Raw genomic sequence first — 27,370 nt, 5'->3', positions numbered from 1 at the left:
GTTTGGAGGGCGCATGTGGGGTGAGCAAAATGGGTGAAGGAAGTCAAAGGTGCAAACTTCTAGTTATAAAAATAAATGTCAGGGGATATGATGTACAGCCTGGCAACTATTGTTAATAATACTGTATTGCATATTTGAAAGTTTCTAAGAGAGTAAATCTTAAAAGTTCTCATCACAAGAAAAAAAAAATTCTGCAACTATGTGTAGTGATGGATGCTAACTAGACTTATTGTGGTGACCATTTCACAGTATCTACAAATACTGAACCGTTATGTTGTACACCTGAAATTAATATAATGTTGTATGTCAACTGCATCTCAATAAAAACGATAAACATTTTTAAAAAGAGGAATCATAGATTTAGATCTAGGCTACAATCATCTATGATGCTAAAATTATTTATTAGGTGAAAGGTCAAAAGGTAAGTTGACTCTACCTCAACCCACTAATCAATCTTAACATCTCAAAAAAACACACAACTATCTAGACATCATGCATCTTGTGATGTGATGCAATGGATTTTACGTAGCACCACCTACGAAGGATGCTTGCCTTTGAACTTGGATCTAATCAAGCCTTTACATCTAACTGCCAGCTTACGGGAGACATGGAGAATAGAGAAACAAGTAAAACAACACCATGGTAAGAAATCAGCCCAGAAAATGGGACATTCTACTGGAAAAATGACCCACTCTCTCCAACAAATCAATAGCATGAAAGACGAGGCAGGGGGTAGGGGACGACTAATAAAATAGGTTTCAAAGCCTAAGGACCTTATTTTGTTCCTGATTCCAACAAATCATAAGTAAAAGAAAATCTGAATATGGGAATTATATTAAGGATTATTGTTAACATTTCTGTGTGTAAAAAAGGCATAGAAGTTTTTTCTTTAAAGGGAAAAAGTCCTTATCAGTGATGTCAACTGAAACATTTATGAGTGAGATGACATGATGTTTTAGACTATACCTTAAAATACCCCAGCCTACACACACACACACACACACACACACACACACAAAAGTGGAGAAAGAGGAAATAAATGAAACAAGACTGGCAAATGTTAGTAACTGTTGAAGCCTGGGTGCTTATTATAGTAATTTCTCATAATCTCAACAAATGAAAAAAGGGCTTTGGTGGGAATTCAAGCTGTGCCTTATCTTACCACTGATTTTTAAGCAGTAGCTAGGGTCCTCCCACAGGTCAAAGTCTAGTCATTCCCCACTTAGCCTAAAGAGGTGCAAGAGCCTTAGTCAGTGTGCATTTGGAATCCAATATGATCAGAAGTTACTGCACCCAGGAGCCCTGGGGCTCTGCAGCGTTAACCAAATGTCAGCTTGGTTTTCCCAGGAAGAGCTTGCCTACAAGGCATTCTGGTTGGACAACACAACCCCCGAAGAGCTTTCAGGGGGACTGTTGCTCTCAGATTTGTGAGAGCCCAAGGCAGGGTGGACAAAAGCTACCAGATCCTCAACGAGATCTTGGTCAATGCAGAAACTGCAAACTTTCATACCAATTTGTGCAAGGCACAGAGCTGCTTTTGATTTTTTTAAACCAGGGGGAATGATTTCATGTTAACGTGTCCATATAATCACTCAGCTGTGATCTGGAGGTGCAGCCCATGAGATACAAAACAGAAGGTCCAGAGAAGGTCTAGCCATGAGTGGTTTGCATTAGCCTCACTGCCCTAACCAAGGGACTAATCAAATTACGTCAGAGGCTCACAAGTCACCAACTGGTTTGGTACATATAGTTCTTCAAAGCACTTCTGTTATGTTTGTGTCTCCTCAATGTCCATAACGTGAAGACCTAAACCCAATGTGATGGTATTTGGAGATGGAGTGGGGTGGGGGGGGGGACGGAGGTTACACTAGGTCATGAGGGTGGGGCCTCTGTGATGGAATTAGTGGGCTTAGAAGAAAAGGAAGAGAGGGATTCTCTCTCCATGTGCATGAGGAATGGCCATGTGAGGACGCAGGGAGAAGGCAGCTCTCCACAAGCCTATGAAGAGAGCTCTGACCAGAAACCAAATCAGCTGGCACCTCGATCTTTGGACTTCCCAGCATCCAGCACTGTGAGAAAACACATTTCTGCTGCTTAAGCCACCCAGTCTAGGGCACTTGGTTATGACAGCCCGAGCAGACTAATACAGGTACACATTTCACCCATTCTTCTTCCTCTCAAATTCCTACACTTTTGTTATGGAAGGTTCCAAATTCCAAAGCCAACGGAGGGGAAGACCAGTGAAAAGTATTTATGAAAAGTGTTTGGAATGTCTCAAAGAGAATACAGTATTAGAACTGAAGAAGGGTTGATGAAGTATACATTACTTGAAGTAACCACATTCAGAATAATTGAGAAGATAAGCGTAAACTTGCATATCGGCGAGGCACACGGCATCACCCCAGGCGGCGAGAACCACTGCCTCCGAGCAGATGAACACTAAGACCTGTTTACACAGAAGCCCTGGCATTCCCTCCCAGCCTGCCTGGCTGCCCGCGTGGCTCTGTGCGCTGTGCCACGAAGAAGTAACTGTCAGGATAACAGGAGCGCGATCTGACCTACTTTTCCCTGGATTCCTGCAAAGTCTACAGCTCGGTTCTGTCACATCTTTGGGACCCAGTTCCTCGCATTCTTTGCAGGCAATCCCCTATGCTACACGGGAGGTCACTTGTGGGCAGTTCTTAAACTCCCCTGCTCAGCCTGGCCAGCATGGCTCAGTGGTTGACTGCTAACCTATGAACCAGAAGGTCCTGGTTCGATTCTCCGTCAGGGTACATGCCCCGGGGATGTGGGCATGGTCCCCAGTGTGGGGCGTGCAGAAGGTAACCGATCAATGATTTGCTCTCATCATTGATGTTTTGATGTTTCTAACTGTCTCTCCCTCTCCCTTCCTCTCCAAAATCAATAAAAATATATATTTTTAAAAATGCCCTTGGTCATGAACTTCAAGACACCCTACTCCACCCAGCTAATCCTCAGAACATCCTTCCGAGGTAGATCATGTACAGCCATCCCAACATGGGAAAGGAAACGCCTAAGAAAGGCAGAACAGCCTAGAGAGGTTGGAGACCTTGGTGAATTCAGACCCTCCTCTACCCACAGGAAACCAATGATTCTCCCGGCTCTCAAGCTTCCACGCCCACCTCTCTCCGCAAGAGCGATGTCCCCACGGATGTCTTTCTTCCAGAGGCAGACAACCAAGACTTCATTTGTTAAGTTCTAGCCCCCAAACCTACCTTGTTGCAGCTTCTCAGTAAAACCTGATTAATAATGACACATTTTTTAAAAAGAAGACTGAGTAGAACCCACCAACGGTGCCCTGAGGCCGTGGTGAGCAGGGAGACCTGAGCGGCCAGTGCGAGACGCCAGGTCAGCAGGCCATTGCTTCTCGCACACACAAAACATGTCTGACTGTCTGACCTGCTTGAGCCATTAGATGCTCTTAAAACCCAACGAGGGACACACACACACACACACACACACACACACACACAATCCAATCTGAACACACCGTCAGAAAGTATTAAGATTTAAGATTTGGGGGGCGTGCACCCTCCTGTTCAAGGGGGCGTCGCCGAGCGCTGAGAGCTGGAGACTCCGGAGCCAGGGAGCTAGCAGCTCCTTCGGTCACTGGTAACTTCCCAGTCCAGGGTCCCCCCACGGTCGTGGTGGCAGCCAGAACCAGCCCCGACGCCCAGAGCTTGCAACGGGGCGTCCCAAACAAGCGCACACGTCCCCCGCCTCCTGCAAGCTGGGACCCCGCACGTGGGCCCCGATGCTGCTGTCTGGACGGGCCGGCCGCCGTTAGGCACCGGACACCTGCAGCCTCCGGGTGGGAGAGGCACCGGCCCTCCTCCGGCGGCGCGGGTCCGGGTCCGGGTCCGGTCCGGCAGCGGGAATCCAGGTGTGCTGGGGATAAGTCAGGTGCATCTGGGGGGAGGAGAACCGCCGCTCACCGGGGCCCCCTACGACCTCGCCGGCCCGTCCCAGGACCTCTTCTGCCTGCTCCCGCATAAGGTGGCTCCTTCCGCCACCCGCCCCCCCAACTTCCAGACGCCCCCTGAGCCCTCCCGAGGGTGGGCGCGGGCACCACGTGCGCGCCGCCCTCGCCCACTCGGGCCGGACCCGGCCGGCCACTCACCCGGCCGCCGGCGACGCTCCGCTTCCTCCGCAGCGTGAGCCCGCTCCGCAGCAGCGCCGGCAGGTCCCGCAGCCGCGGCCGCGGCGGGGCGGGCGGCTGCTCGCGCTCGGGCTCGCGGGCGCTGGGGCTGCGGCGCAGGGCGCTGTCCGCCGCCGCCACCGCCACCGCCCGGGCCAGGGCCGGGCTCTCGCACGGCGGCTGCATCTTGACGGAGCCCACGGCCATCCTCATGCCCTGGCGGCGGCCGCGGCGCCGGCAGCTCCCGTCGCCCGCGCTGCCTCCGCGCGCCTTCTCCAGGCAGCGAGAGGGCGCGACTGCGGCTCGGGCGCAGGGCGCGCTGCCAGCCGCGGCCCATTGGCGCGCGCGGGGCCCCTGCCTGGCTCAGCCCGGCGCCGCCCCTCCCCGCCCAGGTGCGCCGGCCCCGCCCCGCCCGCCCCGCCCTCTCCTGAGGCTCACCTTTGCCTTAGGATCTGGACCCTCAGCCACTCCAGGAACCCGAGAGGAAAAGGGTAGGACACCCTGGACACCGTGTCTCATCCGTAGACGCGGGGTTCCCAGAATCCTCCACCAAACCCACTTGACTGCCCACCCCCAACTCCAGTTCCCTTCAGGCTGAAATCCCCACTTCACTCCTTTCCCTGACAGCCAGGGCGGACTTGGACTTCGATCAAGTGACTGGGAAGCCTGAGACGCTCCCTCCCCGTGAACCCTCCGTGCTTTGTGCACAGCCTGGCCCCAAAATCACAATCGCTATTCCTAGAAAAGCTTTCAGCCCAAGAACTCCAAAATAGGCTCTGCACTCTGCCACAAGCCACACACCATCGAGACCGCACGGCCCCCACCACACCGTCCCCTCTTGGGCACACTCGGCTTGAAAAGAGGAGGGGAGAAAACTTGCATTGTTATGATCGGTGTTTAGCAAAATAGGTGCGAGTCTAGTGACCCGAAGGTGAATCTCTGCGAACGTGTTGGAACCTGACGTCCCTGGAAGCCTGATGCCGTGATGAACGTGCTGGGTGAACTGTGAAGGCCAGCGCGGTGTGAATCATTGTTTACACCGCTCCACACGCCAGGAGAGCGAGCCCCGAGCCCCGAGAGGAAGCCTCCAGCAGGGCCTTCAAACCCAGGCGGCCTGGAGCTCCACGCCCCCGCGTCTTCAACAAAGGCCAGTTAGGGCCCAAGACTTGTAAGAATCGAATAAGCTTACTCACATTACAAACATAAATAAATAACGTGGACAAGTAAGGAGTGCAGGAAGTCAGGGCCCTGAGTTGGTTTGCTGTGTACCCTTAACCACTCACGGGGAGATGCATGGCAAATACATATGGAAATGTGGCCATGTCAGGAGAAAGGAAGCATGACCTGTGACCTTTGACTGCAAAGAACTTAGATTTGGCCCCGGGAGAAAATCAACATAAAGACAAACAAAGGGCTGCCTTGTACTCTTGGTCATTGCCAAGTGAGTGTGCCTAATGCGGATTCCCAGCCACGGGAGCGAGAAATGCTTCTGGCCTCGGATGGGCAAAGTCAAGCCAATGAAGGCCCTTTAAACTGTGCCTGGAAGCTAAGTGGGGAAGATTCAACCAGGCAGAAAGCAGGGAGGGTCCTTCTAGTAATGCAGAAAATCATGAGAACAATGCCGGAACCTATTGACGCACTGCTTGTGTCATACTGGTGGGAGAGAGGGACCCATAATACCAAGAGGAAAATATCAGAATGGGTGCTGGTGGCACTGCAGAGCCGTCAATCCTGTCACCGTAAGCTGTGCAGATAGAGCTCTGCAATAAACTGTGTAGTCCATGAGATTCCAAATACCAATCACGTTTATTTATTCAAGGCTGAAATCCCACTTGTGCACACCGTGTGAGACTTACCAGTTGATGTAATGTTGAAATACTTCAGCTCCAGTTGGAAATCAGTCATTGCCTTGAGCCCCAGAATGTCACTCCATCCTCCAGACTTCCTCCTGACACACCGACTGAAGGCCCCGTAGTCCTGGTCCAGTAGAGGCCCTCCAGGCCGCTTTCGGCGAGTGTTCACTCTGGTTAGTGGGTGCTTGTGCCATTTCCCTCCTGATGAAACCTTTCAAATCACACCATAAACCTCCTCTGCACACGTGTCTGCCTCCTGCTCCCGATTCTTGGTCTTTGCCGTCTTTCACACAGCTTCTCAATGCAAGACCAGGGGCCTCAGACTTCGTCCTGTAGCTTCTATGGCATTGACCAAGGGTCTAAACCTCACTACCAATAAAGGCCTATGGAAAGTTGGCTTGAATTATGGTAATAAATGAAAATCGCCATTCAGCCACAGTACACGGCAGGCAACAGAGGATAGCTGGAATGATAGCCAACAGAAGAGCCATGCCACTATTTAGCTTCAGTCAATCAATGTCCACCCAGGACCTTTGCACTTGCTGTCCCCTCAGCCTGGAATACTCTTCCTCTGCAATGCTGTTCAGTAGAACTTTTTGCAACTGTGGGCATGTTTGTATCCGTTCTGTAGCCACTAGCCACTTGAAATGTGACTAGTGTGCCTAAAAAAACTGAACACTTTTAATTTAACTTGAATTTACATACATTTAGATAGCTACATATGACTACAGGCTACTCGATTGGAAAAGAACATTCTGGAAATCCATATGTCCCTTTCTCTACTCAAGTTTTTTAACTGAAATACCTAATTTCAGTGATGCCTTCCATGACATGTGACTTAAAATTGTAGCCTTCCCCACCCACTCTTTTTTTAAATATATTTTTATTGAATTCAGAGAGGGAGGGAGAGATAGAAACATCAATGATGAGAGAGAATCATTGATTGGCTGCCTCCTCCATGCCCCCCACTGGGATGGAGCCTGAAACCTGGGCATGTGTCCTTGACTGGAATCGAACCTGGGACCCTTCAGTCCACAGTCCAACTCTATCCACTGAGCCAAACCAGCCAGGGTCCCCACCCACTCCTTTATTGTCCCCTTCCTGTCCCTCCACAGAGCTTATTGCCATACAATATTCTACATCTTTTACTTATTCATTTGTCCATTGTCTGCCTCTCCACAGGGACCGATATTTTTTTCCTTTTGTTCAGTATCTAGAACATATTAGTTGAGTAATTGAATTTCCACATACGAGAACCCAGTTTTTCAAAAGGAGCCTAATCTGGATTTTGCGATGTTGAAAGTTAAAAAAAGAAGAAGAAAAAAGAAAAAGTAAATACTCTATATGCCAACATCACACAGATCAAACAAACCCACTGTAGTACTTGAGCCAATTTTTACTTAGGACATCATCAAAGCTAAATTTTATGGAAACACCTGTGTAAGAAAATACAAGTTTTATTGGCTATTGGCAGTGAAGGGATATTGGAGACCAGGAAGGTAACTCTGACAGTTAACTAGCTACAAAGAGATGAAGGTCTGAATTAGGGGAGTCCATGGCCACAGGGGGAGGTTAGATGTTAGACTTTACAAAGAAAGTTCCTTAGGCTTCCGACACATGTGTTTGGAGGAGTAGAGCAGGACTTCAGGTGGTGCTGCAGATGTTATTTTACAAAGATGGCCAACACTGTCTTCCTATCCCCAGGAGCTTCTCTAATATGATCTTGCCGCTCACCCCCTTGAAGACACAAGGTTTATTTCTCCATGCCCTTGAACGTGGGCAGGCCCCCTGGCTACCTTGGCCAATGAATACAGCAGAGGTAACGGTGCCAGTGCTGTAAGTAGTCCCTATTGTCCCGGTAGCTTCCACTTCCTGTTCTCTTGGAACGCTCGCTCCTTGGAGGCTCCCACTTGGAGCCCAGCTTCCTGCTGGGAGAAGCCCAAGACACACGGAAAGTTCATGCAAAGGTGCTCTGGCAGCTGAGCTTCCGTCCAGCAACCAGCATCAACTGCTGACCATCGGTGCGCCAGCTGGGACACCGGGTCCAGCCGGGCCTTCACATAGCTCCTGTGCCAACCAGCGTCTGACTGCAACCATGCACAGGTGAGAACTCCGTGCGAGAACGGACAGCTAGCAGGGTCCTATCAACCCACTAAACGATGAGGGAGAATCAGAAACTGTTTTAAGGCACGATGTATAGAGGTATTTGTTACACACCAGTAGAACACATGGTTCAGAAAAGCGTGAAGAATATAATCCCTTGTGAATAAAAAGGAAGGAAAGTTATATTCATATTTGTATGCGGGTGAAGAAACCTGAAATTTCTTGCAAGTGGCTGGAATTGGCTCCATGGGGAAAGGAAAGAGGAAATTTTTCATGTATAACATATTTTAAAAAAAACAACATGTGACTGTATTACCTATTTTTAAAATTCTGTTTAAAAACTGGTTCCAGGTTTAGACAAGTCATGGAAGCAGGGGAAGCTGTTCCGGGGGAGAGGTTGGGTTAATTTTGCACAGCAGTTAAAGTGAGCAAACTAGAGGGCGCCCAAGTGAAAATGCCACCAGCAAGAGCAGCTGCAGCTCCAGAGAAAGGACTAGCGATATGAATATGCCCGTGTCCCAAAATAGGATGGCAAAGGGTGAAGCCCGACCTCGGTGCTCGGGGGTTGAGAAGGAGCAAAGACAGTCCACCCCTTCCCAGGTTGGCCCTCGGAGAACATGCAAGCAAACGGCGTTCTGTTCCCAGTTGTCTGTGGAGTAGTGACTCTCATGGATTTTCCTCCTTTAATTTTTGTGGTCTCACGTGATTACCCTGAATATCAAAGACAGCGCCCCTTAGCTGGGATCTCCCTTGTGTCTCCCCACTCCCTGGGTACCTGCTTGTCTCCTAATAAACAATAAACGTACAAAATGCTTGTCATGCTAATGAGTCTCCCAACACCTTGATGAATCCTTCTTGGAGTCCATCCCTTCCCAACATCTTCTGGTTTTACGTTTTCCCCCTTTTAAGATGGTTGGCATTGCTTTACCAGCTCTCGAAAATGGAAAACCTAAGTGCAATTTATTTCCCTATTCAAGCCTGCCAACACTTCAGTACGTAATGATCAACGTGGATTGAATGTGACCTCCCCTAGGGAGATCAGAAGGCAGAGAGAAACCCAGGACTGTCCACAGTCCTCTGCTGAGAATGCGAATGCCAGATAGGACTGTGCATGTGGCACTCATGCTATTTTTATGTTTTCTTGTGGAATGAATATGCAATTGGGAGAAATATAGCAAAATAATGAAACATGTTTCAAACCTAAAAATGTGAAGCCTTACTCATTTCATTTTCAAGAGCCCTAAACAGAACGATCTGCCATCAAACTGTTCATGACAGCCCCGGGTGAGACTGCGCTGTTATTTCTGTAGTACATCACGTAGCACGCGTCATGCGAATATTCCCCTTGGGATGATACATCTTCTTTACGCTATTTGCATTGGTGGCTCCAGCCCGACACTGGCTGATAAGGATGGGTGCCACTCCTTGTAAATTTATCTTCTATTCATTACACTCACAATCTTGAGATAAAATCTGTCTGCTCATGCCTTTTCATGTGCTATTTATGATTATTCTCCTGGAAATTTCCTCTAAAAAAAAAAGTCAGGTGTGAAAGCTTACCAGTTTAGGATACTTTTGCCAATATATATATATATATATATATATATATATATATATATATATATATATATATATATATATTTGTGGTCAAATATCTAAGCAGACAGACAAGAGAGCAGTTAATAAGATAATTAACTTGACAAACAGCAAAAAAGCCAGACTATCCTGTCCCATCCTCCCTGCTCTGTTCATGAAACTCTATTCATCCTGCTCTTCCCATTGGGTAAACCTTAGGGCTTACCAACAACTACCAATCTACTTTTACCCCCTCTCTTATCACAGCCTGTCTTATATTTGAATTAAATGTTTGCATGTAAGACGTAAGGGAGTTTACAAAACCCTTGAAGGCAGAAATGGTTTATCTCTGTATTCCCCTGCAATGCAGAGCCTAGCACCTAGTAGATGCTAAGTTAATAAATGCATGCGTGAGCGAATTCGAGATGAATGAACAAATAAATGAACAAAATTGTAATGAGCAGCTAACACTGCCATCCTTGTTGAGGAAAGCAGGACAGAGGTCTCAGCAGATGCACAGTCTCGAAGGTCACAGGAAAATACATTATCCCAAGGATGACAGGAGGCTATAAATGGACTCCAGATGGTGGCATGTTCGGATCAGCAGGAAAGGAAGATGAGTTTAGCATCAATATGTAGAGTGATTTAGAACAGGGAGATGCTGAAAGCTGGCAGCCAGCAAAGCAGGTTGTAGAATCCCAGGCATGAAGCATTAAGATGGTAATCCATAAAATCCGGTTAATGGAGACTTCTATGTTTTTCTTATACTATTTGCATCAGTGCATTCTGTGCACAGTCTCTGTGCTAATTAAGTGAGCTGAAGCACGGCCCCTATAGCACTGCCTTTCTGTGGGGTGAGAGGGAAGGGACCAAGGAAACGATGCCTTGGAGAAGGGTGTCTAAGATCATGCCACCAGAAGCGAGGCCTTTAAGAAAATGCTTGCCTCTATTTGTGAATGTTAAACATTGGCCCAAGCCAAGCACAGAATAAGCCATAAGAAAAATCAGCCTTAGAGAGAGGGTGCTGGCAACATTGTATGAACTCAAATTGGTTTTTTGATGATGCTGAAAAGAAGGTGTGGATTTGGAGCTAGAGAACACTCGAAGCAGGAGGTCTCCAAAGTTCTTAAACATGAAGGCCTTTAGCGTGGAGAGGATGAGAGCCCTCAAGGGGCAGCAAGGTAGTTGTTTTCCAATAGAAAGAGGAATGGGACTTGTCCTGTACAGCGTTAAGACCGAATTGGGAAACCATAGAGAAAAACGTTTCTCTTCAACATAATAAAGGCTTTTCTGGCCATTTACAGTCCTCTGAACATCGGGGAGTCCTTATCCTTGTGAAATGGGAGCTTAGCCTAGACTTCATGGGATTTTGTTTCATCAAATGGATGATTGGAGTCAGTGACCTGTAATGTTTCCTCCAACACAATATTCAGTTATTTCATCTGCCCTAGTCCATACTGAGGTGGGTAGAGGGCAGCAATTTCCAAAGTGTGGAGACCGCTGGGCATCCTCAAGACCCTTTCAAGGATTCCACGGGGTTAAAACTGCCTGACCAGTGTGGCTCAGTGATTGAGTGTCGACCTATGAACCAGGAGGTCACAGTTCAATTCCCGGTCACACGCAATCCCGGTGGGGGCCGTGCAGGAGGCAGTCAATCAATGATTCTCTCTCATCATTGATATTTCTGTCTCTCTGACCCTCTCCCTTCCTCTCTGAAATCAATAAAAATATATTTTTTAAAAAGGTTAAAACTATTTTCTTAATAATGCTAAAATGTAACCTGCCCTTTTGGTTTTCATTCTCCTGTGAGTATGCACTGGTGTTTTTCAGAGGCTGCGGACATGTGATGTTACCGCAGACAGAATGCAGGGGCAGGTAAGAGAAGCCAGCTGCTCCCAGGAAGCCAGACATTAAAGGAATTAACGAGAATGTGAAGCATGCCACTAAAGTTTGTTTTGTTTTGGGAAACAGTTATATTTCATAAAACACATCATTTACATTAACATATAACTGATTTATTATTAAATTGATGCATATTTTTACATTTCTATGTTTTAAATTTTAATGTAGTTAGTCTCCATAGATATAATCCACATAAACAAAAGCTCTCTGGGGTCCTCAATAATTTAAGAAGGTAAAAAGGTCCTAAGACCAAAAACCTTGAGAACTGCCATTACAGGGAGGGGCCAGAAAAACATTTCTGCTAAGAAAAAAGGAGGAGGAAGTGAACAGGCTAAGCAAGCCTTCTGACTTGCCCACTTCCCAGCTACCCTCATGGCGCTCAGATCACCTTTATCCTGACACAGAGTTGGCCATTCCCCAGGTGGCTGCTCCGGGGACCCAGAGGTGAAACAGAAAGGCTCCTGCTCTGGAATCACATGGGCCTCAGTTCAAGTCCAGCTTTGTCCATAGTCTAGTTAACTGGCCTTAGATTGATCACTTGGCCTCTCTGAGCCCCCGTGTTCTGCTCTGTGTAAATACGTCTGCTTCCATCTTGTTGAGATTAGGCAAGATGGATGTGAAGAATCTAACCCAATGTGGTGCCCCTTAACTTGTCCAAGCGGCCAGGCTGCTGTGAGGCCCTCCCCAGTGAGCTGCAGGGCAGCTGCTGACACGGCGAACCAGCGATGCTCTGGACCCGGTTCCCACCAGCTTTCCCCACACATTCGCCTCTCCAGGCAAACGCCAACTCTTAGAAAGGTTATACAGGTTCTTCCTGAAGTGCCCTTTTTACTGCCAACCATCAAAATACAACTTCATCACCCTTAATAAACTGAACAAAGCTGTAGAGTAGTTAGAACAAACAGTGGACCTGGGCCCACAGTTATTGATTTATTAGCTCTGTGACCTCAGCCCTGCACTTCACCTCTTTGAGCCTGCTTCCCCGTCTATAAAACAGGGATAATAAAACCCATTCTGTCGGGTGCTTATAAAGGCTAAAGTAAATAATGCCTATAAAAACATCTGGCAAACTGTTAAAATATATGTGTCTGTGCCATTAATAGAGCTCATCTATTCTGTGTTCAAAACTGGTCTGACCTAAAAAAATCGGACTGGAATATTTAATCAAAATTATCTCCACAAACACATACATTCACACAAAGTACACATGTATTGGAAATTAACATGAAACACGCACATGTTTTTACAAGCACACACATTTTGTGAATGTGTTCTGGGCAATCCCCAACATTTGTTCTCCTGTTCTGAAGCTTTCTATCAAGCCCACATAAAGAGAAACACTAAGGCGTATCCATCTTCATTTCTCAATAAGCCCACTTAAAAAAGGTAACACTGATGAGAGCAGCAAGGAAGAGCTTTCCTAGGAAATGAAAGTGTGACCGTCGTCTGCTTCTCTCCCTATGACCCAGTCCCTTGGGAAGGGAAAGAGGACTCAAGGAAGAGACCCTTAGGGAGTGATCATTCATAGTTGCTATCGACAATCTGCTACCTCAATCTCCTCTCTCTTATGCCCATTGATCTAGAAGTGGGGAAAGGTGGCAGTCATAGGGTTTCTGTTTATTCCTGGTGCGATGTCAGGACCTGCACAGTCCAGGCTGACTCAGCTCCCCAGGGGCTTCGGGACAAGGCTGGGAAGGGGGTGGGGGTGGGGAGGAGGTATCGAGGTATCTGTACATTTTTTACCCTTGACTCCTCTTTGTCTGTGGCCTTCCTGAGGACCGATGCCTCTTCTGAATATGGAGTGAGTTCCCCCTTACTTCCAGTGTCGTTCTCTGCATGGTGGGCATCACATATCATTCCAGACCAAAACTGATATTGTTTCACTTTTCCGATACGTAGGTTTAAAACATTCTCTTGATACTGTTAACAATGGTCACAACAGAATTTCAGGTTTATTTACAAGGGAGACGTGGAGGATCAATAGGCCTTAATGTTTCACAGTTTGTAAAGTTTACTAGTTTCCTCAAGGTATATGGACAGGGTGATTTTTAGGTCTCTACTTACGGTGCAAGACAGTAGAAGAGATAAAATGAAGTCGAGAGTCTATGAAATCATAGGAGAGACTTAGAAGCATTGTGTATTTTATTTTTATTGTTTAAAGAATTACATCTGTCTCCTTTGTGCATTTCATTTTATTAGCTCACTTCTTATCATCTTTCCTTATGGTTTCTAATCCGGGGATTCTAAACAAGCAGCAGGGTGGTATGTTGGTCTCTGGGGCCAGACTGGCTGAGTTCAAATCCTCTCACTGCCTTTTACCAGTCCTGAGACGTTACACAGCCGATATCTTCGGCCTCAGTTCCCTTAACTATAAAATGAGGATAATCACAGGACCTGCCTCACATTAGGTTGTTGTGGGAAGTAAGTGAGACATTATGTGTCAAAGTATCTACGATGGTGCTGGCACAGCTGGGAATACAGGTGTGTTGGAGATTATTATTCTTTTCAATCTGGGGTCCAGAGGCTTTCGAATAAGAACCAATTATATGAAAAATGCCTGTGCAGTTTTCATAAAAGAGAGACAGGTTTGGCCTAGCCAGTGTGGCTCAGCTGGCTGAGTGTCATTCAGGAGGTTGAGGTCCGATTCTAGGTCAGGGCACATGCCTGGGTTTGGGGCTCAATCCCTAGTAGGGAGTGTGCAGGAGGCAGCAGATCCATGTTTCTCTTTCATCAATGTTTCTCTCTCTCCCTCCCTCTCCCTTCCTTTCTCTCTGAAATAATTTTTAATGTAAGATAAAATAAAGGGAGACACAGGCTTTATCAGATTTTCCAAGTAGGTAATCTAATACTGGAAACTTCTAAGACCTACGACATTTGGGCGAGAGCCTAACTTCCTGAATGCGAGCTGTATAGACAGAGCAAACACAAAGATGGATGCAAGCTGCCCGTTTACGTGGAGGTGTTACTCATGAAATAAATTCCACTACCGTGTAAAGGTCGCTCCTTCTCTTATTGGACATCTCACCAGTACAAATGGATCTTCCCCCAGCCCTCCACCACCACAAGGTACAAATCTGAAAAGGTACCACGTTGACAGGCCCCACTGGTGTACGTGAGGTAGACCAGTACCTGTTGGCAAAGAGAATTTGGGAGGAATCAGAGGGCGTCTGGGAAGGACAAAACCAATGGCAATCTAACACTCCTGTTTATGCTCAGATGCTAAACTGCTCGAAGACATGGTAACTGTCACAGGATCAGATAGGAGAGGGAAATGCTGGGGGGACGCGGAGAGCAGGCCTCTGCAGGAGACGCTCTGTCTGTTTGCATTTGTCTTTCTGTCCGTGGGAAGGAGAAGACAGACAGATGGGAGGACAGCATTTTGCGGCTGTGTTTTCTGGAGCATCTACCAGAGAACTCCTGACTCCTCGCAGTCGCTGTCGGATATGTGTTTAGAATCATTTCCCTCCATGACAACAGGTAATCCTCCCCATGATTCAGTCTCGAACAAGAGGGCAAAGGTGTTGCCTTTCTAGCTTTTCGGCCTTTCGGTTTGCACATGAATAACCTCCGATCGCTACGCGGGGCTCTAAACCATTGAAGCTGCCTCGCTTGATATTTCCTTTATTATTGTTGCTTAAACATGATTAATTCTGTCTTCTCTCTGGACCATTTTGACAACTTCCTGGAAAGGGCCTTGCTGCTTTAAGATTACACCTCTGGTTCCCATTAGATATTTCTGGAATCAAAGTAGAGACGCTGCTGATTTCGCCTTAAGAAATATATCAACAATTGAAGTTATTTTTCCTTCCTGGCTTAATCATAGATCAAACAACCAATATTTATAGGACGCCAATCCTGCGCACAGCACCATACTAGCTACATAGGGACGGCAGCGGCCCTTCCCTCGAGGGGGTCAGAAACGAATTGGGAGTGAGAGCAGCCGCATTGGAGAAGGAGGAAGCGGGTCACACCCGCCGTGCTCTGCCGCAGAGATGGGAAGATGAATGAGGACGGGCTCGTGCTCTCCGTAGCCGGGGAGTTCTTACAAGGAACTGTTGGGGTAAGAGCTTATTAGACTTCCAGAACTTTCTTCAGAGGAGGAGGCGACAGATGGGAGTCAGCATAGTTAAGGAAGACGACGTGGCTAAGGTGCACATTGAAGGATGGGCAGGATTTAGACAGACGGACAGGCAACGTGAAGGAAGACCATCAGGGAGGAAGGAACAGCCAGCTCCGCATGACGCTCGATGCTGGGGGCCGTCTCTGCGGTAATAATTGACGTGAACAATGCCCTTCAGCATCTGAAAGTATACAACCTGCACGAGCGTGCCCACTGCCCCTGGAAGTGATCAGGACAGCAAGGCAATATCAGATCTTCAGTCCCCTAAATTCACTTGCCATTATTAAAACATAAAAACAAAAAAAATCCATTTTTTACCGTTTTAGGAAACGAATTCCGGGAAACCAAACAAGGGGTTTTGTGCTTCGCCGATCGCTGCTAACCCCGTCTGCATCAGGGCCAGACGCATACCCCAAGAGGCTGCTCGGAGGAATCATCTCGCAAAACACGTCTGAGCTAAAGACAGGATTAAGGCCCTTGTCCTTTTGCCAAATGACCTACTTCAAAGGAGGCCCGTTTAAATGTAATGGGTGGATTTACACAGGTTAGTAGGTTTGCCCAGAGCCTATCTGAAATCTTCCCTCCACATAATACTTTAACCAACTCACAGAGGAGGCTGTTCTTCATAATTAGATGGGAAGCCGTAGAAAGCCGTGCACTGTTATTATTAGTTTTCCCCACGAACTGAGCAGGTGAGCAAGTCGGCTCAGGTGCATGGAGTGAGTCAGCCACATCTCTTAACCCGGAGGTTCCGGCTCAGCCCTGCGCTGGCTAAACACTGGTGGGCCCTTGGGCATTCAGGTAGTTCCCTGACGCCTGCAATGCTTCGGGGCCTGCACTCACATACCAGATTCATGAAAGACACCACAAAGAAACAGCTTCTGTGACAAAACTTTTCCGAAAGGGGCCAAGGTAAGTGGTGTCGCCGGCCAACACCTGTGGAGGTTGACTGCCTGTCTGCTGAGGCTTTGCTAATGTGCTCATCTGGAGCCGGACCCCAAAGCCCTCCTCATCCCCAACTGCGGGGCTCGGGTGTACATAGTTCGCAGAGGCTCAGGGGGCCCAGGATGCTGAAAGCTACGGAATGAGGAGTGTCCTTAGCATCGCTCTGAGCAGTCACTGAGAAGACTAAGCCTCTGCCACGCACTCCATCCACCTGTAAGCAAAGGGGGACAGGTTAGGGCCCATGGTCCTTGGCAATGCTTCACTGCACACGGGACGGGGGGGAGGGGAGAAGGGGGCTTGCATTGTTCCTAAGACACTCGCTTCTGTCAGGGACTCCTTTTCAGAATCACCCCACCCCCACCCTAAGGACAAGCTAAATTTTATGGCAGTGACTATAGCAGCCCCATCAGGAAATATTTGGCTCAGCCACAAGCCAACCTATTAACATGATACAATGCTGATGCAAACACATCTACCCAACATACAGATATAACGCAAGGACACAAGCTAATAAAAGCCTGTACGCATTGAAAGGATTGGGCTTGCTTTCCTGTTTATGGAAGAAAAAATGCAGAGTGGGTGACTGAGGCAAAGGCGTGCACCCCGGCTGGCTGGAGAGCGCCCTCCTGTAAGGAGCGGTTCCATGAGTCCACCAGAGGACGGACGACGCACCCCAGAGAGACTCGATGCCAGTGTGTCGCTCATTAAATTAGAACCCACAGCAGCGTCTTTGTGGGCGTGTCCTGGGCACACACAGGGAGCCGAAAGCAGGCTGTCTTCGTCCTGGACTGCCCGGATCACAGCCTGAAATGAGGCTTCCAGACAAGCAATGGGAGCGTGGAGATGGTCACACCGGAGGGAGGGAGCCGAGGGGGGCGCATTACCAAGAAAGGTTAGGGAAGCTAGTCCCGCTGCAGAACTCTGGGAGGCAAAAGGAAGCTATCGGAGTTACTCCATGTGAGGGCGAGAGCGCTGGGGGACTTGTACCCCAACTCCCCGTAGTCACTGGGCACCAGTTCTTTGGCACCTCCGTCTGCCCTGAGCACTGATGGGATGGGTTTCAGACCCCAGGCTAACCCTCCACACAGCGACGGGCGCTGGCAGGTTAAACCTGGCTGGTGTGCGCCCTGTCGCACAGTCTTCCTCGGCAAACCCCTAGGGGTGAGGCCGACGACAGCGCTTCTAGGCAAGCACGCCCTCTCCCAAAGCACGTGTCTCCCCCAGTCTTCAGGCAGACAGATGCCCGCTTCCTATTCTCTGAAGGTGCATGACCCCAGGAGACAAAGGTCCAAAGGATGAAGCATGCTCGTTTGCTGGAGCTGCTATCACCAAGAAGCACGGGCCTGGGGAGCAGCTGGGATCGCGTCACTGGGCTGAGGACATGGAGGTTCCGAGGACTAAACACGTCAGTGAGATCTGTGTTCATCTTGGCTCTGCTTTCTCACTAGCCATGCACGCTGCCCCTCCATCCCTCAGCTTCCTCATCTGCTAAGTGGGGATAACAATGCATCCAACGGACAGCAGATGCTCACAGTGTGGGCTTTGCCTCGCCCAGCACCTGGCCACAGAGAGCTCTGCACGAGGCCAGCGCCTGCCGCTGTTCCTGCCGCTGTTCCTGCCGCTGTTCCTGCTGCCGGGGCTTTTGTCAGCGTGGGAGCATCTCTTTGGCCAGTTCCCTCCGTTCGAGAACAATCCCCATGGAGCCACGGTCTGTCTGAGGCACAGGCGGGGTGGCTCGTTTTGCATTATGCCAAGCAGTTCTGCAACCCGGACCGCCTGGCCATTTCTTGCACGTGTCACTGTTCCATAAAGGCACGAGGACACATGTAGACAGGCATCCAGTGACAACGGGGTCGGTGGTGTGTCTTTAGAAGACCAGGTACAAGCGTTTCTCTTAAAAACAACAACAAACGACATTCAACCTCTATTGCTCTTAGGATTTATACCACAACTACAATCAAGCCAGCAAACAAAACTATTCTAAGAGATTAGGTTGTAGACCTCAAAATGCCCCTCCATGATCACACTTCAGACAAGACTGAGGACAGGAAAAAGGTGTTGGTACTTCTGACATTTACATAAATGAATTATATATGTGCTCATAATTATTCCTCAGCTAATAATAACCTGAGTTCCCATTCCCCGAACTGACGGGGACTGATTGCACAAAGGGAGAGGGTGATGGGGTGGGCTGCCAGGTTAGTGTGCCAGGCGCTGTGAGTCTGCGCTCAGTAGGTGCTGCCGGGGGCAATGGGGGCCGCTCTGCCTGGAGAAGCTGCATAACCGCAGAGTGGCCGGGCTCTGGAGACCCCTCCTGTGTTTCTTTCCCAGCAGCACCAAGGCTGGAAGCGGGGGCCAGACCCCTGCTGTTGGCTGTGTCCTGAGCAAGTCACTTCCTTACCTGAGCTCGGCTTCCCCATCTGGAAGAGGTCTTCAGTTTATCCACCTCTCATCTAGGGTGGATAAACTGAAGACCTCTTCCAGATGAGGCACAGTCAGGCATGCTGAGGGCGATTCCCCATGACTCAGAGAGAAATCAACGCGACGTACTTCCTCCACGAGCAGGTTTCAATATTCCAGTATTCTGGGTTTATATCCAGACACAGCAATAATAGGCCCATGGAGACCTGAATGATTCATCGCCATCCCCCCCCCCACCACCACCTCATATCTGCTCGGAGAACCCCACCCCACCGTACAGACCCTGGAGTGAAATCCTGATGGGTCCCCACAGACCAGCATCTTAGCTAATGACTCTCCTCACCTCTCTTGACCCGTGGCCTCCTGGGCAATCCTGTGGGTGAGTTCATGACTTACATTAACTTACACAGGCATTAAAAGGGTCCTTTTCCGCCTCACAGCCTCTCCTCGGGAGAGGAACGCATAGGCGCTGTAGAAGAACTTATGGAACTGTAAAATGCAGGGGTGGGCCGCCCAGGGAAACCTCACTGGGAGCGAATGGATGGTTGTGGATAAGCAGTGTTACAGGGCTGGATTCAGATGCCAGCTGCACGGGGTACAGGCTGCCCTTCCCTGCCATGGGAAGTCGTCCCTCTGCGGGGGACTCAGCAATGAGAGAGAGAGAGAGAGAGAGAGAGAGAGAGAGAGAGAGAGAGAGTGTCTGAGATGCTGGCAAGGCAGAGCAGGTGCCTTGAGGGACAACAATTAGCAACTGGAAGCGAATGGACCAGAACTAGGTGACAGGCAGTCGGGAGCACTGGATTTTGTTGGCCTTTCCCTGCTGGCATCTGAGCATCCTGGCACCGACCGCATTGCCCTTGCATGCACAGTGCTTGATCGGCCCGTTCATCTAGAAGTGATCATTGTGATGGCTTTATACTTTTGTCTTATGTCTCCTCCCTACGAGCTGCAGGCGTGGGGCTAGCTGCTGCCTAGACGGCCCTCGGTCCAGCGTGGGGGCTCTTGGAGGGACGGTCCCTAGGACTCACGCCGGATGTCTGACGAAGGCAGAGAGGGAGCCCTCAACACAGTTCTACTGGGAGATGCAACGTGTGAATTCATGCCGCTTACTACAAACTCCGAGAAGCTCTTGAGCACTTGCATTTGCTTATGAAACATGCTCTGGACTTGAGCAAATGGAACGCGACGTGAACCCTGCCCCGAGTTATCCATCGCAGCAGCACACGCTCAGTGCCTGAGCTCCCACAGTCTTGAAAGCCCCAGTGGACCCCGCTCTGCCCCTCTGAATGTAAATAAGCCGGGCGCCTTTGCTTTCCTCCTCAGAGGTCAGACTTTTGAATGACAGAACCATCTTCGAGGCTCTGCCGAGAGCCCTCTGTCAGCGGGGAGGCCATGCCACTGATGAGGTCCAGCTCCCTATGCCAGGGCTCAGCAAACTGCAGTCTCTGGGCCACATGCAACCTGCCCCTCACTTTTTAAATCAAGTTTAACTGGAACACAGCCATGCGCGTTCATTATGGATTGTCTGTGACTGCTTTCAACTACAGTAACAAAACTGAGCAGTTGTGACCAAGACCATCTGGACTGCAAAGCCTAGAATACTTTCCACCTGGTCCTTGAAAGAGAAAGGTTGCTGACTCAGCCTGTGGCCCCTGTGGAAGGCAGGATGGAAGGGGAGCATGACCTCTCTACCCTGTCCCCTCCCCAGGCCCAGGGACCTCTCTTCTTGAACCTTCCTCACTCCTGCAACAGGGATCACAAACTTCTGTTCTTTTTTCTCTGACCATCAGGTGCACAGAGGTGAATGAATTATACTCTTTGGTCCACAGCACGAGATCCCTAGTGCAAGCAAGGACCTCGCATTTGCATTTGCAAGGGATGGGCGATGGATCCCACGTCACTCTGCAGTGTGGCCATGCATGTATCCTTATAGACTGTGTAGTGTCGTTGGTTGTGTGTTTGTGTTTTTGATGCACCTAAGTGATACTGTGCTAAATCTCACTTCATTCTTTTTACTGGAAACCATTTTCATTCAACACCATGCCTTTAAGGTATCTATGATTCTCGTGTATGTCTAATTCATTGTTTCCAATTATTCCTCAAAGCTTTTAGAGGGAAAGGATAGTAGATTCTTCTCTCAAAAGGTGGGGAACCTCTGGTGTATAGGTTCTTTGTAACACTTGTGACATAGTAGCTCCCCAAAGAAGATACGATTCTTTAAAAGGATTGCCACACGAAAAACACAATAGGGTTTACATAAATCAGTATGGTCCCTGAATTCTTAATAAACCCTGGTGTCAAACTTAGTTACGAGACAATATTTCTGATAAGCTTTCAGCATATTCTCTACTAACCACCCCCGCCCCCAATATATCCCTACAAGCTCATCTGTAGCTGACCGTTTCCAATCATGCATTGTCTGTATTGGGTTCTGAATGAAGGCAGCCAAGGTTTCAGGTTTCTCAGAAGATAGAAACTCATGGAAGCCTATCCCTAACAAGGCAAGAAGGAGCCAGAATGGTAGTAGTCCCCCAACAGCTGCTGGATCAGCTCCCTACACCCCAACTGTTAGAAATCCTAACAGGGACTCTGTTCCCTTCCACCCCCACATCATGTGCTCTGTCAGGAGGCTGTGTTTGGTTTATAAGAGCCAATCCTTAGGCTCCCAGACTTCTCAGGAGGCGGAGGGCAGGTGAGCAGGAAACCTCTGTCATTTGCCAGGTAAATAAATGGCGTTCAGTCAATGACTGTGTTAGACTCAAGGAAAGAGTACTCAACTTTGACCAGTCATTAGTCCCACAAAATATTGTAAACAGCTTCTTGGCCAAAGCTTTGAATGACACCTATCATGAGAACTTGTACTTTTCATGTTGCTTTTTACATTGTTAGAAAAAAAACTGTCTTTTGACAGTTGACACCTTTTTAGTATGAGAGTAGGAGATAAAGGGGAGACTGAAACCAAGAATTTGTGTGGACATTTGCAGTAAGGTTTGAATTATCATGATGCTGATGTTATCAGGCTGCTAATAGAGATTCAGAAAGCTTTTGTGGAGTGTGTGATGTACCATTAAAGTTACTACTATTTGCTCCTCACCCTCTAAATGTTAGGGTACTCCTAATTTACATTTAGGGCAGTCTATTGAGAAGGGTCAGTGGGGAGTGAAAGAGGAGTGATTTGCTGCAGGGTGTGATGGAATGGTCCTTTTTACTGGCCCGGAGGGTTGTGGCTCTGTGGCTGATGGCAGCCAGGGACTGTAGCCCATGCTTCAGTGTGGAGTCAGACAGCTCCCATGTCACCTCTGTGGGGTCCAAACCAATGCCAATGGCAATTCTGCTCATTCAAGAAGGGCTCTTGCTCGTCCACAATTCATTGCTTTTGTACCCAATCAATATCTCCTTTAACTCGATTTCCTAAACTACAGTTCAGCTCATGGCTGCTTTTTTTTATCTGAACAATGTTCCTCACCAAAAACGCATGCGCGCGCGCGCACACACACACACACACACACACACACACACACACACACACAAGCTTATCAGGATAAGATAACTCAGGCCAACTCTCTGCCTTTCTAGCTTGTTATGAATCGAACTGCTACCCACACACATCTCAGCATCGCAGACAGATAAGCAGTCTTTCCAATTTGCAGTGAACAAAGATGAAGAAAACCTCTCTGAAGTGTAATCTGGGGAGAGCTATGTTTCTAGTTTATAGCTAAAGAGACTGTACACGAACTAAGTTGAAGTACCCATCAGGATTTAAGCAAGAAATTCCATGACAGGAAAAGCCTGACATGCATCAATGAGAAAAGCATGAAACAGGACAAATTTCATTTTAAAATATTTTTAGTTATAATAAAAAGTATCTTCACACAGAAGACTATTTTATTAATTCTAATTAGGTATCTTTTTTAAAACCTGGAACTAGAGACTGCTTCAATGCCAGCGCAGAACCAAGCCCCTCAGCACCCAGCCTTTCAGCTCAGCAGTTGCCTTGCTAAGAAATCATCCTCTTTCCTGCCTGCACCCCTAACACGCATTCCAGAGTTTAATCAACTTCTCCATCAGAGCCTAATCATGCATGTTCCACTATTTGTCGTCTTCCCACACACATTCTAAAGTCACAAAATGTCAACTGTCATTTTAAAACAAACAAACAAGCAAACAAACAAACAAACAACCCCTCATGTCAGCTGAGCCTACTGAACAGAAAAATGTTTGGAGCTCAGATGGTGAGCCCCAGGGAAGTACCAGATAACATTTTCTTCTGAGAAAACACTATACACAAAATATGCTGGATTTTCAAGTTAACAGATACTGAGAATCTACAATTACCTCACATGGACAATTTTCATTAACAAAACAAACGTCCTAATGTATGAGTCATGAAGTTAAAACTATAAATATATGCATAAGCTCAATATTTTTCACAATTTGCTTTTTAATATGGAAATAATAACCACACTCCTTCCCATTACCGAACACTCTCAGATTTTGAATGACAAAGGGTCTCTTAAAAATGTCAAGGCTGCGTTATGTCTCGAAAGAAAAGGTTTGGCCTAGATTGGGAGACAACCTGGGAGACAATGAAACACTTTTTTGTGCCTGTTGACAACCCTCCGGATATAAGCCACTGGGATGTTCTGTCATGTTCCTCTCTCGCCCCTCATTCTGCCCTATTCCCACCCAGAACCTTTGTTTTCTGTCATTTCGAATGTCCGTGCAGGAAAACTAAATGTGTGCCTGAAATTCACAAGCAATGAATGGCTAGTATGATGCTGAACTGAGGTGGGAGGGAAAGGCTTCTCTAACACTGACTGCTACGAAGGAAATACTTCGGAACTCTGATTTGACCTTAACTGTTGAGGGTACTCGCCAGCAACTTCTACCAGGCACCCAGCTATCCCAGCTGACCCAGCCGTCGGGAGAATTCAGAAGCCATACTGAGTTTATAAGAATACTAGCAGCCCGTTTGCACGAAGATTCGTGCAATAGACCTTCATTCACCTGGCTGCCTGCACCAGTTTTCTGCCGGCACCGGGGACCCAGGCCTTGGCTGTGGTCACCGCCTTCTGCCTTCTTTCAGGGTCCAGGCTTGGCCCCGGGCGGCGGCCTTGGGCTCTGCTGCACCCCAGCGTCCCTGCTAAGGATCATAGGAGCCGACCCCCGGTGGTTGCCTGCTATCCATGCAGGCTCCCCGCTGGTGCCCAAGGCCGGGAAAGCCTCCGCCCGAGGCTTTCCAGGCCTTGGGCTAGGCCGCACCCAGCGTCCCTGCAACGGTTTCCTGGTGGGCGTGGCTGGTGGGCATGTCTGGTGGGTGTAGCGAAGGTACGGTCAATTTGCATATTACTCTATTATTAGGTAGGATTTCCTCTTAATAGTTCTTACTCAGATTATTTGCCGGCAAATATGGTGACAAAAAGGTTGTGGTTAGAAACCAGCTCCCCATCAGAATATTGTAATGGATTCAACTTCCCTTAGAAATCAACATATTTGATGCCCTTGATATCTGCATGGGAAATTACTTTAAAACTTGCTAGAATGTAAACTTCTAGGGAGCAGAGATTCTTATCTGTTTATTCACCAGCATATCCCAAGAGACCAGTTATAAACCCACCCGTGCCTTGATAGACAGCTGTTTTGCCTTTCCAGCCTTCACAAGGCCACGCCATCAGCCCCGCCTCTCACCAGCAATGTCAGGGTCAATAGGTGGATAATTGTTGAAGCTGGATGATGGGCAACCTCTCTCTACTTTTGTATATATTTGAAATTTTCCCTCATGAAAATTTTATTAAAATAAAGATGCCAGACCCCTGCCACTGACCATGTAAAGGAAGGGACTAATTTTTTTATATACCCCCCCCCTTTTTTTTTTGCATTGGGTAACTGATTTGGAATTTATGGGTAACTGTTATTAGATTTTTAAAATGTATACAACTAACTTTTGCAATGACCAATGCATAAGGCATTTTCTATGTCTGTGATATATAAACATAAATTATATTACAGGTCCTTTTATATAGTCATTTTAAGTTATCCCTCTTACTTGATGAGTATACAAAATAACATTTAGATAGCATTTAAAAACCTCCTATAATTACACTGAAAAAAAATTTCCCAGTGTTACTGAAAATGGTTGCAAAATTTGCTTCCAGATACATAAAGTACTAGAAAAGTAGCCAAAAAGAGACATGGACTCAGGATGCTGCCAGAAGAAATAATAGAACTTTAAATGTTAAACAGTTCTTTAAAAAGCTCTTCCCTGGAATGAAACCCATTTACTGAAATTGTTGCTCCCCCATCCTCCTGCTTCTCATCAGAGGTGCCTTTCCGCCGACTGCCTGATCACTCGGTGGGCCCGGTGCGCCCGAGTCAGCGGTTGCCGCTGCTGGAATGGATGCGTGGAGCTGCTGGGAACCACAGTGAGAGTGGAATGGGGACCGAGCACTTTGGGACATTTTAAATTTGAAAAGAAATCGAGCAGAAGTGCTGAGTTGCCATCGTGAGGGCAAGTCTATTGCCCTTCCTCCCTCTGTAGGCACCAGGAAATGTACTTGATGATTGAGGCCAAAATTGGCCTATTTGCCTTGCTTCTTTGGTGTAAAATGAGATCAAGGATTGTCCTGTGGTGGGCATCATGTTCCTCTCTGCACAAGTTCTTTTCTGTTACAAATGGTTGTGTAGGTCATGCAAGGGGTAATGGGCCAGAGTTCATCTTTCTATCATCACTTTGAAAAGAGTAATCAGGACATTTCCTTCCAAGCCACCCCTCTAAGTTTGGCTGTACCAATTCATGTGCTCAAAGGAATACCAGCAAGGGGGCCAATGTACAGTATGGGGTGAAGTGATCTCCCTGGTCCAACCAGTTCAGCCTGGATCCTTGAGACCCTGGCCAGCTTGGACCGCTATGCAGAAGCCACTCAGAGCTTTCTTAAATTTAGGGAAATGTCCTGCCTATTTCATGGTGAGAACCCATCTTTGATTTGGGAACCAGGCCCATTGCTACTCAAGTCCAGGTTTCAGTTAGTTTCTCCGATTTTAGGAAGAGGCATTTCATGCTGAAACTTCCATGCAGTCAACACTAGAGCCTGCTTTTCTGAAACCTTAATAATACAAAATTAAATTAAATGAGGTAATGTATGTAAATCCCATAACACAGTGCCCAGCACATGGCTAAAGTCACTAGATGTTAGTTCTTATTGATGATTATCCTTGACATGAACATGGCAAACTTTGTTCTAAATTACGGATTCATTCATTTAGCAAACAATTACTGAGCACCTACTATGTGTCTAACACTGCTGCTGGCCAACATGGATGTAGCCGTGGATAAGCCAGGACAGGTCCTTGCTCTCATCAAATGTACATACTTTGGGAAGGAAGACTGACAGCAAATAGTTAAACTAAATAATTTCATTTAATAGTTGCCATGAATAAAATAAGACAATAGGATAGAGAGTGACTGAAGGGAATGGAATGAGGAGGAAATTGGACTCTAGATTGAGTGACCACGGAAAGCTTCTCCAAGGATTAGACTTGGAGGGTAAGCTGGAGTCTGCCGTGTGAAGATTCAGAGGTGCAGCATCCCAGGCAGAGGGAGCAGCAAGAGCAAAGACCCTGAGGTAGACCCCCACCCCAACACTACACTGCCTTACCTTATGCAACGGATGCAAAACTACATTCTTCTTTGCTGTTGCATTAATAGCTTCCATTTTCAAGGCTTCTAAGTACTCAATTAGAATAAACTGCCACCAGGAGAGTTGTAGCACTTTGGTGAGAACAAACCATTTATACAAATATTGTAGAAATTCTAGTTTAACCAATCATGAGAGCTGACTTTTAAAAAAAGATTTTTTTAGAGAGAGAGAAAGGGGAAGGGAGAGAGAGAAAAAAATATATAGATGTGAGAGAGAAACATTGATGGGCTGCCTCCTGCACACCCCCTACAGGGGATCAAACTTGCAACTTGGGCATGTGTCCTGATTGGGAGTTGAACCGGGAACCTTTTGGTGCAGAGGATGACACCCAACCATCTGAGCCATGCGGGCCAAGGCAAGAACGGACTTCTTGAATCAGCATTGCTTGATATCACTATTGCATATTTCATTGTGAGAACCCACCTTTGATTTGGCCCATTGCTACTCAGATTCACAGATGTGAGAACCAGAATGAGCTGGGATGCTCCTGCTCTGCCAGTTACCTGCTGTCAGCTCCTGAACAGGTCACTGAGACTTGCTGGCATTCAGTTTGCTCACCTATGAAACAAGAGGGATGGGTTAGGCCAGTGCATCT

General features: G+C 47.6%; 1 protein-coding gene and 1 long non-coding RNA gene across 7 annotated transcripts in view; one reads left to right on the top strand and one right to left on the bottom strand.

The window, feature by feature from the left end:
- Window positions 1–4,473, bottom strand: part of RAPGEF5 (Rap guanine nucleotide exchange factor 5) — a 199,450-nt gene extending 194,977 nt beyond the window's left edge. For 3 of the 4 annotated variants that reach the window (XM_079786281.1, XM_079786283.1, XM_079786284.1), the window contains exon 1: window positions 4,142–4,473. In XM_079786281.1, the coding sequence (XP_079642407.1) occupies window positions 4,142–4,372 (231 nt within the window). In that variant the 5' untranslated portion in view covers window positions 4,373–4,473. The remainder of the gene's footprint in view (window positions 1–4,141) is intronic. The other variant, XM_079786282.1, reaches the window with a different exon arrangement.
- A 3,294-nt stretch (window positions 4,474–7,767) lies between these two features.
- On the top strand, window positions 7,768–24,025 carry LOC307107863. 3 transcript variants are annotated; one of them, XR_013814263.1, is made up of 6 exons: window positions 7,768–8,115; window positions 11,521–15,069; window positions 15,416–15,652; window positions 16,039–16,256; window positions 17,921–20,999; window positions 23,946–24,025. It is a non-coding gene; the product is annotated as an uncharacterized lncRNA (long non-coding RNA). The 3 variants fall into 3 exon arrangements; XR_013814264.1 differs by lacking the exon at window positions 23,946–24,025 and having other exon boundaries at window positions 20,031–22,023; XR_013814265.1 differs by lacking the exon at window positions 23,946–24,025 and having other exon boundaries at window positions 17,921–22,023.
- The last annotated feature ends 3,345 nt before the right edge of the window (window positions 24,026–27,370 follow it).

Source organism: Cnephaeus nilssonii (assembly GCF_951640355.1).
Source record: "Cnephaeus nilssonii genome assembly, chromosome: 12".
Taxonomy (NCBI): domain Eukaryota; kingdom Metazoa; phylum Chordata; class Mammalia; order Chiroptera; family Vespertilionidae; genus Cnephaeus; species Cnephaeus nilssonii.
Note: the sequence above shows the minus strand (reverse complement) of the source record. Positions and strands in the feature narration are given on the sequence as shown.